The 16,757-nt window shown below is 46.9% G+C and overlaps 1 protein-coding gene across 3 annotated transcripts in view; it reads left to right on the top strand.

Moving 5' to 3' along the window:
• ARHGAP33 (Rho GTPase activating protein 33) overlaps positions 1 to 16,757 on the top strand; it is a 1,138,731-nt gene that overhangs the window by 624,057 nt on the left and 497,917 nt on the right. For all 3 annotated transcript variants that reach the window (XM_069604876.1, XM_069604877.1, XM_069604878.1), the window contains one exon: positions 10,978 to 11,064. In XM_069604876.1, the coding sequence (XP_069460977.1) occupies positions 10,978 to 11,064 (87 nt within the window). The remainder of the gene's footprint in view (positions 1 to 10,977; positions 11,065 to 16,757) is intronic.

The raw sequence follows: 16,757 nt of genomic DNA, 5'->3' as shown, positions 1-16,757 counted from the left end.
CGATGGACGCAGCGCTAAGCGCATCAGTCACAGGGCATATTGCATTTTTAGGTGGGCTGGTGGTATCAGTCAAGAAACCTAGGGCATAGTTTACAGGGAAAGTAACATTCTCAGCAGGGTTTTGAGCATCATAGAGGGGGTAGGCAGCATTTGAAGCCGATCTGTTGATGGCGCATAAGGCAAAGTCAACTGGGGAAATAGAATTTCTGCCAGGAGGGCTTAGTCTCCTTTGCAGTACAGGTAACATTTTCAGCAAGGCTTTGCTCATAAATCACAGGGCATGAAACATTCTTGGCATAGCGTAGATCATTGATCAACGAGCGAAACACATTAATGGCAGGGCTGTATGAAACCTTCTCGGTGCGTTGTCCTTTTTTTGCCAGGCTATCGGCAGCAAATGTAGTGCAAGTCAGGTTTATTTTTTGTGAGGCATTTATCATGAGGCGCAGTATATGGTACATTTTTAGCATTACTATGGGTGAAGACAGTTCGGTAAGCAGCCCGGGTGAGTTTAGGGTGTGTGCTCTGTGTAGCAGGTGTCTCCAGCACTTATAGGACCTGTGTGGGCACTGGACTGCACTTGGCTAGTTCTCTGTCATAGGTTAATGTTTCTGCGCTGGACAAATGGAGGGAAGGATGCCGGGGGAGTAGGCAGCAAGCCAGGTTCGTGGTTGCATAGTTGTGGGGCAGGTCATGAGCCCATGAAATATGGCAAGAAAGTGGGACAGTTGCCAGGCAGAGGGGGCGACGTGGGCTTGACCTGATGGTACGCTTCGTAAATGGCTCATCTTGCAGACCAGAGGGACTATGCTGGGCAGTATTAAAGTTGTGATTTCGAGATGTCTGGACCCTCAGTTCTATTGTGACTGCAGAAGACGGCAGTGTGGGCCCGTGACGGCCCTTCCGCAGCGTTGTGAGGAATGAAGTGGGCTTGGGCAGAGGAATATGTAGTGTTCAGGTTAGGTGGATAACCCAAGCATACTGCAGAGCCTTTGGACCCGAATAAAGTACTGGCTGACAGAATGATTAAGTGTCTGTTATATCTTTGGTTTAGACTGTATTACTTGCTTACGTCATGAGATATTATGTTTTTGACAGAGAATGTCTCCCTTGAGATCCTATCAGCTCTGTCTGATCAGTTGAGATACATTTTCTATTAGCACTCAAGCAAGAAGCACTGCCCACTCAAGTGGCACAGAATGTGGGCTTTTCTCTTCTGCCTCCCTACTTCGCCACTACTTCCCTGACCAGCCATGTCTGTTGGCTTCCATCACCCCCCACCTGCACACATCAACAACCACCCACTGTTGCCTCTCACCGCAGCCATGACCCACCACTCCTCACTCTCAACTATCTGCCCTCTTCCTGCTTCCCTGCCACCTTCATGGTGTATGAAGTAGAAAAGCACTTTCCATTCTCTTGCTATTTCTGATGCCAACTGTTTTCTTTGAAATGTGTTTTTGTGGATAAATGCAGCCCTTGGGAAGCTGGGAGGAGCAGCCCACCTGCCTCGACCATGGAAGAATGAGTCAGGTTGTGGAGTGGAGCCAGGGAGTGGCGCTGTGGCAGACAGCAGGTAAGAGGGAGAGGGAAGCAGGCACCATGAACCTTCCGATATGCCCAGCTGATCAGAAATGAGGAATTCTGAGTCAGTACTGGCTAATAGTGCCTGGAATTCCTTTGAAATCCACTATACTGAGTGGCTGAGAATCAGAATGTTCGATCCAGGCTTCAAATACGACTGCTTTTCTTCCAACCTTCTGCGTGAAAGCTCTGTCTCTTCCTTGCACACTATTCTACCTTGAGAATGCTCCATGAGGTTCAAAGCAGCTTCCCCAACTGTCCTTACTCAGCTGAAGCTTTTCAGTCTGGACACCTGGGCAGATCTACCTAATCATATGGACCCATAGCGCTGTTAGAGGCCACTCTAGCCTTTTGCAGACCTCCCAGGCCCTCTCCCCCATCTCCCAAACTGTAACTCCTCTTAACTTCTTTGGGTTCAGTAATGACCATATTAATTTCTGGTCCCTAAAATGCATTTCAGTGGAAAGTTGACATTGGGCCAGAATGTCAGTAATTGAAGAGCTATATTACTTTTAATTGGTTGCGAACTGTGGTCTTTGTGACAGGTGCTATGCAACTTCTCTATATATGGCTGTTTTTTCTCTGCAGAGCAGCAGTCCTAGCCATGCTGTACTGCTGCCAGCTAGTCGTCCCTTTGTATCAAAAGGGAAAGGCTGCTAAGGAGATGGGGAAGCTAACAAAAACCATCTCCAGCTAGCACTTGCTAACCAACTGAAAGAAATCCAAGATGGTGGAAAGCCTTTTAAAGGCTTCCTTTCCCTGGAACTAAAAGGAACATACTGATCCAATTATCCGTGGAATAGGAATGCAATCATCCCATCTGTTAAAAAGTTTGCCTCAGAGAATGGGAGAACAGTGAGGGTTTTTATAACGGGAGCTAAGACACTGTGTCATTTTGGCTGGGAGCTGAGGAGAGGAGTTTGCTGAAGAAGCCGGATAGCAACACAGCAGGGGAGCCTCTAAAGCCCAGAAGAGGGGTATGCTCCCGTGAGGGTATAAGAGCTGCCTGAACCCCAGAAGAACAGTGTTCTCAAGTGAGGGTTGTAAGAGCTGCCTAAACCCCAGAAGAGGGGTCTGCTCCAGTGAGGGGGAAGAAGACCTTCCCCTCCCTTCCTGAACCCCAAAAGTGTGGTCTCGTCATGAAGGGGGGGGGCAGAGTCCCACTGAATGTCTAAAGTGTAGTCTACTCCAGTGAGGCAGAGCCCCCTGTAGCCCCAGAAGCGGGGAATGCTACTCTGAAGAAGAGGTGAGCCTTTGGGACCCCAGAAGTGGGGGTGTTTTCCATTGAGAAGAGTAAATCCCTTGGAGACCAAAGTAAAGGGACTCCAAGAGAATGGTGGGATGAAAAGTAGAGCGTGCGACAGAGACTTTGGCCCCAGAAGAGGATGGCCTGGGGAAAACGGAAGAGGGCCGTGTTCTACAGTGAAGAGAGGGAGTGAGCAGGGCACTATATCCCTGGGTGCAGCTTAGTAAGCAGGACACTACATCCCTAGGTGCGGGCGACTGACCAGGGCACTACATTCCTGGGTGTGGAAGGGGAAGTAGGGCACCACATCCCTGAGTAAAAGACAGAGAGAAAGATAGCCCTAGTAAAGGGAGGACCTTTTGTGCCCCAAATTCCCATGGAACTGGAGGTGCCGTGTGGGCCACAAGAGAAATGATAGGCTGAATGCCAGCACGGCCTAAACAAAAAACCTTCCTGTCTGGAACATTCTCAATGTCTTTTTGTTTGCTAGCCTTAGTTTATAATCCTGAGTTCAAAGACTACGATTCCCAAGACTCTTTGTTACAGCCCCCCTGAACCAATATCCATGCACTTTTGTTTGTAAAACCCTTTTAAACATATCCTGGTGTCATTAGTTGTGTGTTATCACCCATGTGATATCTGCTGTCATTCGTGGGATCGTAGAACCTGATACAAAGTTCAGGCCATGCCCCTAGATCCATTCACCTTTAATATGCCTCTTACTGAAAGCTTAAGTGAGCATCTCTATACTCAACCCAGGCCACACCATGAGAACACAGTGTTAATTTTATTTAAATAGGAAAAATGCATAACTCAGACTATTGCTACAGGGATATTCCCCTAACTAACCAAACTAAATAAGGGTGCGTGTCTGTCAACAAAAGTCCAAAGAAATATTTCCTCAGTCCAAGACCTACTTCGAATAGATTGTGTCCTCCCATGTATTCCTCATCTTTAGATGTCTTCCTTTCCAGCTTTGGAAAAAATCATTTCGGCAGTGGGCGCTGTGCGTCATCGCGGTCGACTCAATGTCCCTCAAGGGCCTCCATCTCGAGGTTGATGTCATTGAAGGTATAAATAGCACCTGCTGCGCCCGGGGAGGAAGGATAGCTTAGCGGCAACTTGGTATTAGGCGTGTTATAAAAGAACAAATATATATATATATATACATATATATATATATATATATTTCAGAGGTTTGTGTATCTGCTTAGTTCACATGCTCACATGCTATGTGTAGGCCGTCATCTAGTGGTAGTCGCGGAGTATTACATTTTTTGTTTTCAAAACTCGACAAGGCACGTCAACTGGGCGTGTCAGTAATACTATCCCTAGTGTGACGTCCACTGTGCTCATGGTCCTTCACGCGTCAAGGTCCCTCAGATTGTTTTTTTCTGCCGTCATAGTCGGAAACAAGTTGCAGGGTTCCTTCTTTCTAGCTATTGCCTTTAACTATACAAGTTTAAAATTGGATTTCTTTCTTTCCTTTCGATGGCCGTACCACCATAAAATCTTCAGCGATGGCTTACAAGAACAGATTCATTGTCTAAGACGACTACTTGTACCGTCTCAATGAACTTTTACTGCAGCCTACTTAGGCCTTAACGGGCCTCAGCCCTTCACAGTAGGGAGAGTGAGTGGAGGTCATAAGTTTCTTTCCTTTAGAGAATGTTTATTTCCCTATTCTTCCTTTACCATCGCCGGGCTGCCACCCTTCCGTATTATGGAAAACATACCCTTTAAATTTTGCCCTTCCTGTAACAGGATTTTTCCCTGGAAGGACTCACACAAGGTGTGTAACCTCTGTCTACCTAGGGACCACCCCAAAATATATTGCAACTTTTGCAAACTTCTTTTGGCCCAAGACACTAAAGGCTATAAAATGAAGCCCTGGGCCCATCACGCCATGCAGAGAAAAGCCGCTATGGATGTGGAGGGAGCTTCTAGCGATGGCAGCTTTGGCGTCCTAAGTGACGCTGACGGCGATTGGGACCTGATGGTTTCCCACATGTGAGCCCCTGACTCAATCAGGCAGGCCGGCGGTTCTGCTAGTGAGACGACACCTGGCAGCTCAGGCACTCACACAAAGTACACACCCCACGGCCGACAGTCGACCGCTTCGTCGACAGTTGAGGCACACGCAGTGTCGAGGGGAAGGCCCACAAAATCCCTGTCCTTTGGGCCATCGCGATAAAACAGATGTCAAAGTCTGTTCCCGACACCGCAAATAGGGTGCTTTGAAAGATGCTTCGACAGCCCTTTCCAATAGCTCTAAAATGAGGGAGCTTATTAAAAAACATGCCCCCGACACTAAGTCCAAGGCATCGATAAATTCAAAATCTTCGACGCCCCAGCTCTCTGAATCCTCCATTTCAAGATCTAAGGATATATCTCTCTCTCTCTCTCTCTCTCTCTCTCTCTCTCTCTCTCTCTCTCTCTCTCTCTCTCTCTCTCTCTCTCTCTCTCTCTCTCTCTCTCTCTCTCTCTCTCTCTCTCTCTCTCTCTCTCTCTCTCTCTCTCTCTCTCTCTCTCTCTCTCTGTCCCCCTTTCCCCCCTCTCCTACTCTCCCCCTCTTGCCCTCTCTTCCTTTAAGGGGCCATGCAGCATAAACAACCCTCTACATCAGAGTATCTCTAACCCTGGTCCCTCAGGTTTTCCAAGCTCCACCCAATGGACCCCTACATAATGCAATGAATGTCATGCTTTGTAGACTTCTTTGATCTTCACCCTGATGAACTGTCCAACCTTCAAGGGCCCTCACAAGGGGAGGCAGCTAAAGACCAACCTGCTGCCAAATAAACACGACTAGACACCACCCAGCACCTAGCAGGACACTTCCCAGGATTTCTATTACATTGACATTTCAGGCTCGCAAGATCCTGGTTCACTAGGAGACCAAGGGGACCTAAATGACACAGACCAGTATTTTGATGACAACGAGGTCTACATCATACAATATCCGCACCACCATGACCAACCCCCTGGCTGACTCCCCTGTGGATAATCGGCTGCAGTATAATGAGCTCCTCCTAAAAGCTGCCGAACATTTGTAAATCGATACACAAGAGGCACAGGTGGACAAAGACTGTGTAGAAGTCAAACTGAAACCAATCCTTATGAGGGCAGTTAACCCCTGTATTGAGAATGTCAGGCCAGCCCCCTCCGACCCCTTACACATCAGGGGTCAATTAAAGCCTGACTCATTGTAACTACCACAAGAAAGAGGGCTGGCATGCCCTTAGGCTCTGCTGAAGCCCCTTCTGATAAGGCGAGCAAAAAGATATATGCACTGGGCAGGAAAGTAGCTTCCTCGGCTGCATACCAACTAAGAATAGCTAATATTCTTACCACTTACCACAATATAACAGCACTCTCTTGGCCACAACAGATCGACTCTGTCCCAGAGCCTTTTAAATCACATTTCCTGAACACAGTGGCTGAGGGTAAGCAGGTGGCCAAATGCATCCTGAAAAATACTCTGGACGCAGCAGATAATGCAGGCCGTATAGTAGCAGAGGGTACTCTTATTAAGCGCCATGCATGGTTAAGACAATCCGGCTTTAAGCTGGAAACTCGAGCCATCCTACACAATATGCCAATTGTACTAAATGCGTTATTTCAGAAAGCAGTCGAGGACGCACTGAAAAGTGCTAAAGAAGAGTACGACATCCTTTAGTCCCTGGGACACCTAACTAACAAACCCTTTGTTCAAAGAGGCGGGTTTAATACACGCCGATTAAGGACACAGTTCTAAATTCTCCTCGAACTATAGTCTGGGTGTACAAACGTCATCTTAGGGTTCCTCGCAGGGGTAGTCCTCCCAGCAGAATTTTCAAAGTGGACACAGAAGGTCCAGGAGTAGAGGCAGAACTTACACAGCCAGAGGCTCCACCCCCCCCCCCCCCTTCCAAAGCAATGGCGACTCGCTCAAGGTGCTCTCCCATGCCTCTCCAGTAGAAGGTTGCATTTCTCAATTCACCTACGCATGGGAGGCGGGGGGGGGATCACCTAAAAAAAAAGTGGGTATTCTCCACCGTGGCAGGAGGCTATTTTATAGTGCTCATACAGAGACCATCCAACCACTCGCCAAGACGTAGACAAACAATGCAGGAGGAACTACGCATTATACTTGAAGAGGTCAAGCCACCGCTGGAAAAGGACGCTATAGCAATCGCCCCGGCAAACCAGGTAAACAAGGGTATCTATTCAATTTACTTCCTTGTACCAAAGAAAGACCTTACAATGCGCCCTGTCCTAGACCTGCATCCTGCAAACACATATGTCCAGCCACAAAAGTTCTGCATGACAACATTACAGGAGGTAACCCCCCTTCTAAAACAAAGGACTACATGGCAACATTTAATATGAAAGATGAATACTTTTATATTTCGAAGGTTCCCAGCACACAGAAAATTCCTGCAATTCAAAATAGCAAATCAACACTACCAGTTCAAGGTGCTCCCCTTCGGCAAAGCCTCAGCTCCAAGGGCATTCACCAAAGTATTAGCAGTAGTGGTGGCGCACTCATGCAGACAATCTATCCTGTGTTCCCATATCTGAACGACTGGCTCATAACAGGGGAATCCCCTTAAAGTTGCAAGCAAAATACCCAAAGAACTATCAACCTTCTTTTCCAGTTGGGGTTTTCAATCAACGAGAAGAAATCAAGCCTCGTTCCAAGCCAAACCCAACAGTTCCTAGGAGCTATCATAAAGACAAAAGAGGGGCTAGTTCAGAACATGCTACTGCAAATACCTCATTATCTCGCTGGTCGCCAAATAAACGCACGCTGGCAATGCGCCTGCTAGGGATGAGGGCTTCATGCATTTATCTAGTACCACACGCACAGCTGCAGATGTGCCCAATGCAGGAGTCGTTGGTGAAACAGTGGTCTCAGGCAATCGGTCAGTGGCATGATATAGTGGTTATTTTCGCCAACCCTAGTACAAGTACTACGCTGGTGGTCCAAAGAAAATCTGCTAAAGGGGAAACCCTTAAGCAATCCGCCATTTCAAGCGATACTCACAACAGATGCCTCACTCTCCGAATGGGGAGCCCATTACCTTCACCACACAGCGCATGGGCTGTCACAGCCCAAAATCACATCAACCTGTTGGAGCTACTAACTGCACTCAAAGCCCTTCAAGCCTTTCAGCTGCTAGTAGGTCAGACAGTGCAAGTCCTCACAGATCGCACCACTGCCATGCTTTACATAAACAAGCAGGGAGGCACACACTCCAAGTCTGTCCAGGATACCCCAAAAAAATGTGGAAGTAGCCACTCAAGTGAAACATGTTCCTAGTCTCTCAACACATTCCAGGGGAACTTAATGCTCTAGCAGACACTCTAAGCAGAAATCCTCTACCCGAGGAGCACGAGTGGCAGCTCAACAGAGAAATTATAGACCGTCTTCTCCCTGTAGGGTCATCCTCCTTTAGACTTGTTTGCCACAAACCTAAACACACAATGCCTAGACTTCACATCCAGGTTTCCCCAATCACAGTCTAAGGGGAACGCCCTGTGGATGAGCTGGTCTGGGAAATTTGCTTACACCTTTCCCCCAACACTGCTACTGAGCAGGGTGGTGAACAAAATGCACCAGGACTCTAATCCTCGTTCCGCCTATGTGGGCGAGACAACCTTGTTTTCTGCATCTGCGCCAACTGGCGATGTGCGATCCAAGTAAACTCCTGTGCCTCTCCAACATGCTCACCCAACACGGGGGGACAATGTTACACCCACATCCTAAATCTATGAACTTGCCAGCTTGGCTCCTGAAGTCATTGAGTTTGGCGATTTAAAACGACCTCAAAGGTCTTCATTGCATGCTCCACTTACTAGACTACGATCTAGTATTCATCTCATCAAGGTTCACCTAGCGGCTTGATCCGCATACACCACTTCTCAAAGCAAGGTGTCCTGGTGGAAAGTCCCTGTCATTAAGGCATTCATGGAAGGAGTAAAAAGGCTTTACCCTCCCACCCCTTACATTTCAAACCTGCCTCCAGGGTGGGATCTTAACGTGAAACTCGCAAATCTCATAGGATCCCCCGTTTAGCCTATGTTCAAATATTGGTTTGGTTGGTGTTTGTCCATTTGGTGCTAGTACATTCAATTCTATATGTATAATTCTGTTATCTCAATTGAGTATAATAAATAGGATCCATACAAGATTTTTCTGGTGTTTCATTGTGGTTTTTCAAGGTTCTTTTGAGGAATGGGTGTTGACACGTGTTTCGACCTTACGCCAGGTGTTTATCAACGCTGGATTGGTTAAGATATGTTGCAGCGCTGGAGTGTTGGCTGAAGGCCCCATAGGTGATCCATGGTATAGGGTATCAAGTTCTCTCTGTTTAGGTATATCTTAATTGAGTGGCTGGCTAGCTCGCGCTCGCTTACGCTGTGCTGGTCTGGATTTGAACATGCTTGAACAATTAATAGTACCCCATTTTGTTCCCTCCTGAATAACGTGGTTGAACATTTTCAGATCTCTCACCCCCCCATACTCTGAAACCCAATAGTTATGCATGTAAAAGCCTTGGAAGACTGTCTCAGCTTTATGAAGTTGCTCAAGACCTGTTTTTCTCAATATAGCTTTGGAGCAGGATTGGAAAATGTGTTTCTCCAAATGTTTTGGACTACAACTTCCATGGCCCATTTTCATTGACGGTTGGGATGATGGGATTTGTAGTTCAAAACATCTGCAGGACTAAAGGTTCCAGACCCCTCGCTTTAGAACTGGCTGCAGTATTATTAGCAGTATCTTTAGCAGCAGCAGGCCACTTGTGCGAACAGAATGCTCTACAAATGTGCTTTAGGTAGCTAGATTAGATCAACATTTTTTCGAGACACTATTCTTGTACAGTGAAAGGTTATATTTTAGGTACTGGTTGATAATGCTGTGACCACATGCTATGGTCTCCATGTGCGACAAGAACAAAAGTATCCTGCGATGGTCAGAGTACAGACACTTAACTACTTAGTTTCTTCCTAAAACTGAAATGATCAATGGCTGCTGACGTGGAGGAAGCTCAGCCAACTGATTAGCTTTCTCTGACCTTGTTATTTAAAGGATGTAATCGGAGGCGGGCCACAGCTGGTGTCTAGTATATCTAATGTGTTAACCATGAACTATGTAACTATCAGTGGATTGTCCTGTGCACCACACAGAGCGTCATAAACTTCACAAAGCTGCACACTGATAGCCAATGGAGCATATACAGTTCATGCTAAATCCATGTTCTTGGCGACACTGATGGAGAGCATATAAGGCAGAGGTAATATGACCTTGGCTCTTGAGATTTAGGCATGCTTTTACTGATTCATCTAATGTTTATTAACCCTTTCACCTGTGATCTCAAGAGCCCGGTGTACATTTTGTTGGATTCAACTTAGCCTGATGACTAGAAGATCTAGCAAGTTCTGAAGCCGTAATATCTTTTTGAGTGTGCCTAATGCATATTTACCATGATTTAATGGGTATGCAACTAATCCCGGTTTATTAGTTAGCACTGCCAATTACTTTTGTTTCTACAGAACTGCCTAAGCCTTAGCTAAAATTGATGTATAGACATAAGAGTGCATGTGTATGTGGAAATGTATTCATATATTATATGAAACATGATGTAATTGTGGTCAACTGTGCTTGAATAGACTGTCTGCTGATGGACGTCTACGTTCTGCCAAACAATTGTTATTTATCAATTACGCCACTCCACATTAGTACCCACTATATTGATAATTGTCTGGAATTAACACCAAACTATGAACAGCGATGTTAACTAAGTGATCATTTCTTCAACCATAAAAATGTATAACTTCCCTTTAAGAGTTTAGTTTAGTCAAGGTGAATACGTTGATGTAATTTTTCAACAGGCAGATCCCTTTCTTGAAATCTTCCGTGTGTTCTTTAAGGGACTCCATGCTGAATCCTTGAGTGCTATTTCTATAAATTCACTTTTATTTGCAATCTGAGAGTTAGCCAAATTTTTCACCAGAGTACTTCATATAGTGAATGTCTATAAATGCTATGAACCATTTGCCGAATTCTACTTCTCCAAAAATATTTTGATGAATATTACTAAATATATTAATTGAGTTGTAAGAGCTCTCTTTGAGTGATACCATCATGCCTTTGTGTGTTGCAGCTTCTGCTTTCATCGGATCGCGGTGAGGACCCCCCAGCAGTGGCTGCTGATGGGGAGCCAGTGTGCGCTGTGCAGGTTACGTGTCAGGTAAGGGAGCTGACGCAGCATTATTCATGTAAAACACTGGCTATAACTACAAACTATCTCTGTGCTAACAGTACCTCTATTACTCTTTTGGGCAAAATCAGTTTGATTGTTGTAATGCAGCAGAGTCCAATCTAGTTATTCGCTCTGGGGGAAAATTGGCAAGAGGAAATCGATATGATGAAATCGATATGATGAAAGGATCCCCTGCTTAACTAATTCTGGCAGAGGACAAAGCACACTCTCCCATCTGCTCACGTACTGTCCTGGCTCGGGGACCTTGCTGCACCCTACATAGTTGACATGATGGGACACCACCAATTCCCAGGCAAACTAGTAGTCTACGTTTGAGAAGAACACAGAGACCACCCCCATGCATATTGCTGTCCTCACTGTGGGTAGCAGGCTCGCAATTAGTTTAAAGATCCAAAAGTGCACACAGCACCCTCATCAAGTGCACAAGCTGTCAATAAATTGGGGGAAGTGGTGGCTCTCCACCCAAAATCTGGGATGAGCCTGGTTTTACATGCTGTCCTAGTATTGATAGATCTTGCAGTTCCCTATGGAGATCACAAGCTGTCTAGGCCAAGGAGGGGCTTCGCCCCCATTCGGAAACCTCTAATCCCATGAGACTCCTCCATCCCAGGCTTGCATGCTGCTGAAAGGTTGTACTATTTAGATAGACTGTGTGTCACTATGTCTACCCGGCAAGCGCAAGTAGGACAGTAACTTGGTTTGCCATACAGAACATTACCCTGAGATGATGACCCCTAATTATAGTTTTGACATCTCCTCAATTAGGTTAGGCAACTTAATCTGTCTAGGAGACACATGGATCCTTATGGATGTGCTGGCAGAAATCTACCTATGTGTGTCCCTGCAGCAGAAAAGCGTCTTTCAGCTTGCATGCTCCTGGAAATGTCCAAAGTAGGCCACAGAGCTATTCGAATATTAGAAGTGTATTGCAGATGGATTTTATACATAGGAGGCAAATTAGTCATTTAATAGGCTAAAGGGATATTTGTATTGTGCATTATTGTCAGTTAATTTGCAGGACTTGATAAATGAGCCACAAACAATACAGACCACCTTGGACCTATGTCTTGTGTTGCTGAGTAGTCACTGACTTGTAGGAACGGTTAAAATGTGCCCAATGGAGTAACATAGCTATACAGGAAGAGCCCAGATAATAGCTGCGTGTGAAGTTGTCTGAAGCAATTTGGAGGTCATAAAACGAAAGGAAATTATGTGGGGGTACTAAAAGAATCTGTGTGAAGTATCAGTTTATTAATGCTTTACTGCAGATGTTTCTATGCAGTCAACTGGTCGAAGGTTTGAATCAGTGAATTGTCTCCTCATCCGTTCATATTTCCGAGGGTGATCAACTACTTTGGATTATAATTTATCAAGTTTGTGCACATATGTCACAGCATAGCTGTTATTACTCAATTCAATGATGCTCAATTTATCAACCTAGGAAGGATGTAGCGACGAATTGGCCCTTTTTCTCAGGGTTTCAACACTTTAGCTAAACAATTTATTATCCAGTCTGTTTTCTTATATACTCTGGCTGGCCACTCTCCCGGATGAACTTCTGGATTTCTTGATAGATATTTGTACACTGGATCTCTTTTTGGGTACTCCCCTCCGCTTGTTTGGAGTTTCTTCCACTCTTTGCTTTGCTATGATAGTCTCTCTCCTGGGGACTGCCCTTTGGTTTTATATTCAAGAGTCTTATGGATTTGTACCGAGTTTGAACTTAACTTCCCTACTTTTTCAAAGTCCTTCATCAAGGATTGCCAGTATTTATCATTTCAGATGCTTGTTAATCTGCTTAGAATCACATGCTGTGCATATAGTCTGACATCCAGTGGTAACCGCGGAGTATTGCATCTTGTCTTTCGGGGACCGAAAGGGGACGTCGGCATAGGCGTGTCTGTAACACTATCCCTATCGTGACGTATAGTGTACCCAAAATCCCTCACGTGCCGAGGTCCCTCAGATGTTTTTTTTCCGCCAAAGATAACTGGTCGCCCTATAGCAGAGCTCTTACAATAGAGACATTGTTTATCTTATACCGACTTGTCGCTTATTCCCTGTTAAGTCACTTGGGTCACAAGAACATCTTCGACGAAGACTGCGGGGCGGCCGGATTTTCCACGTGGTCGGGCCCTCTGGCCGACCTGTACAGTAGGGAGAGTGGGGTCGGGGTGGCCATATTGTCGGTATGTCTTTCCTCCTTTCCCCTCTTTACCCTTTTGGTCTGGTCATCTTTCCCTTTAGCTATGGAAAGGACTCCTTTTAGATTCTGCCCTAAGTGTAGGGTCAGATATCCTTGGAAGGATGAACACTAGAGCACAACAAAAAGCGGTGTGCGGCCTGCAAACTCCTTCGGCCGAAGACCCTAAAGGAGCGCTGTGTAAAGCGGTGGGCCGCGTACGGTATGTCACGGGTGGAACCCCCTTCCCCCACCGCCACTCCCGCTGAGAGTGACGGGGGCACCTCGGATGACCAAACATCCGTTGCGGATGTTATAGACCTCGAGGCGGACATTTCTAGGTCCGCCACGCCTGTCCCCGACCCTTTAAGGCCTGACTCTGGTCTCGCTACAGGGACAACACCCGGCGACAGGGGCGTACAAACGCATCACACTAAGAAGACATCCCCTACACCGTTTTCGACGTCTTCGTTGAAAAAGGTGAAAGCGGCAACACGCCGCCGAAAATTTCGACGGTTTGCTCGGATTGTTCAGATCCAAAGCCTTCCCTGCATCCGCAGCAGCGTCTTGCGACTGGGCAACCAAAATTAAGTAAGGGCGCTACTCCTAAAATTTCACACGTCGAAGCGTGGAAATCCGATGCTGCGACGGGCCCGAAGGCCGCGGTAGGCCCGAAAAGTACGACTAGGCCTCTACCTGAGAAACCAACCGCTACGCCCTCTAGCGCGCGGACGGTAATACACCTACCGATAGACCATCGGAGCAACTGTCTTGCGCCGATTCAGCGATTATCGAAGACCGCATCGAAAGAGTTACGGCAGCGGTGGGTCTTACCCCGGTTCCGCCTAAAGTCATGGTACAAGCCACGGAAAAATCTTCAGATGCGGTTTGGGATCCCGATTCTTACGATACGTATGAAGATAGTCATGAGCCTCTTTCCGAAACCCTAAGAGACTCTTTTCGGCGCCGTAAGACGGAAAACAACGTTTTTCCACCGTAGGCCCGCCTGGGTCCTCTAAATGGACTAGAGAGAAATTCGAAGGGTGTATGGATCGGCTGGAGAAGATTATCAGTTTTCTGATCATCCATCCCCAAAAAGGTCTCGGGTAGAGCCTAACCTCCATTTTCCATCTCATTTTCAAGAAGATCAGTCTTTGTCCGCATCCAGCAGGAAGACATTGTCCACATGGACACATATAGGGACATTTATAATGAAGAGGAAGAAGCTTCATTTCTGCAGAATTATGAGAAGGAACAGCAGGGTACCACAGACAACTGGGAAGAAACCCAGCAGGAAGGAACAGACCCATGGACACAGCAAGATCAGGTCACTGATGTTTTGTGCCTAGATTCTCCTCCGTCCACTCCGCCTCGCCAGTCCTCACCTGTAGATGACCAAATGGCCTTCAACTCCATGTTAAAAAAAGCAGCTGAACACTTTCAAATCTCCACTCAAGAGACTGTGCCGGAGCAGGATTTTGTAGGGGATATCCTTAAGGAGAAGCCTCCATCTAGCCAAGCCTCCCCCTCCTTAATTCTATCAAGAGAAGGTTGGCCCCCTCATTGGTATCACCAGCTCAAACTGGGCAGTGAACCCAAGAGTGGAAAACAATTTTGCCCTTTCCTTTCCGACCCACTATACATCACACGGCATGCCATCCCAGATTCATTGGTAGTGCCTACCACCCGGAAAAGGGCAGGTGTACCCCCTGCCGCGGGGGAAGCACCTCCGGAAAAGGAATCCAAAAGACTGTATGCTCTAGGCAAACAAGTCATTTCGGCTGCCGCATACACTACGCGGATTGCTAATAATACCACACTATTGGCAAGCTATGCTGACGCTCAGTGGAACCTGCTCCAGGAAAGCATCCAAGAGGTTCCTCAACCCGCCAAATCCAAGCTTCTGTCAATTGTAATCGAGGGAAGACAAGTTAACCAGCATGTGATCAAAAACACTCTGGACACTGCGGAAACAGCAGGCATGTCTCTGGCCCAAGGGACCCTACTTAAAAGACACGCTTAGCTGCGTACTTCAGGTTTTAAACCGGAAACAGAAGCCTCCCTCATCAATAAGCCCATTGAGGAATCTAACCTCTTCGGGAAAGCCGTGGATGAGGCCTTGGAAACAGCTAAGAAAGAGCATTAGACTCTTAAGTCTCTGCAACAGATCACACAGAAACCTTCCCCCCCCAGAGAGGTAATAACTCTCAGCAGTCTTTTCGAGGGCAAGTCCGTGCTGGTCAAAACACCTATGGCACGGGGAACTTCAACACAAGACAAACTTCGGGAAGCCCCGCATACTACCCTTCAAGGGGTCAGAAAGGCAGCAAAGGCAGAGGTAGTGGCCCCAGTCCCAGAGGAGCCACAGCACCTGGTCAGAAATGACCACCAGATCCAGGAGGGGATAACTTCAGACCAGTGGGTCATAAAGACGGTCGCTCACGTGTACTGCGTGGAATTCGCCCGACCTCCACGATTCAGACTGCCGCGCTCACAGTGCCTTTCACCGGACCATCTGGAGATCCTGAATCAAGAGGTGGAAGCACTGCTAGGAAAGGACGCCATAGAAGCCGTCCCTATTCTTCAGGTAAACAAGGGTATTTATTCAGTGTACTTCCTTGTACCCAAAAAGGACCTCAACATGCGCCCTGTTCTAGACCTGTGCCCCACGAACAAGTTCATAAAACCCCATCAGTTTCGCATGGTAACACTACAGGAGGTGATCCCATTGCTGAAACAGGGGGACTACATGGCAACATTGGACATGAAAGATGCATACTTTCATATTTCAATGTTGCCAGCGCACAGGAAATATCTAAGGTTCATGATAGAGGACAGGCATTACCAATTCAAGGTACTCCCCTTTGGCATCTCCTCAGCACCAAGAGTGTTTACCAAAGTCCTGGCAATGGCTGAAGCACTACTGTGCAGACATTTCGGTCCCAGTTTACCCTTACCTCCACGACTGGCTCATCATGAGGGACTAATTCGACACGTTTTTCGAACACCCAAAAAACAGTAGATTTTCTCTTCAGTCAGGGTTTCTCAGTCAACGAAAAGAAATCCAGTCTAGTCCTCAGTCAAACGAAACAATTTCTGTGAGCTCTAATTTGGACGGAAGACGGTCTCATCTTCCCCTCGGAGAGGGTTCAGAACATGCTTTTTCAGATCCCTCAATATGTGGCCAGTCGGGAGGTGATGGTACGCAAGGCCATGCGCTTCCTAGGAATGATGGCGTCATGCATATACTTGGTTCCCCACACGCGGCTGCGCATGCGTCCCATGCAAGAGTGGCTCAACAGCCAGTGGTGTCAGGCCAGCGGACAATGGGAAGATCTGGTAGTTGTCTCGCCAGCCCTCGTTCTCTCTCTGCAGTGGTGGTCAAGAGAAAACCCCTTGAAGGGGAAGACCTTCACCACCCCTGCAGTGGAAGCCACTCTCTCTACAGACGCATCTCTCACGTGGTAGGGGGCTCACC

Source organism: Ambystoma mexicanum, chromosome 1p, assembly GCF_040938575.1.
Source record: "Ambystoma mexicanum isolate Mex_15411 chromosome 1p, UKY_AmexF1_1, whole genome shotgun sequence".
NCBI classification, from domain to species: Eukaryota; Metazoa; Chordata; class Amphibia; order Caudata; family Ambystomatidae; genus Ambystoma; species Ambystoma mexicanum.
Note: the sequence above shows the minus strand (reverse complement) of the source record. Positions and strands in the feature narration are given on the sequence as shown.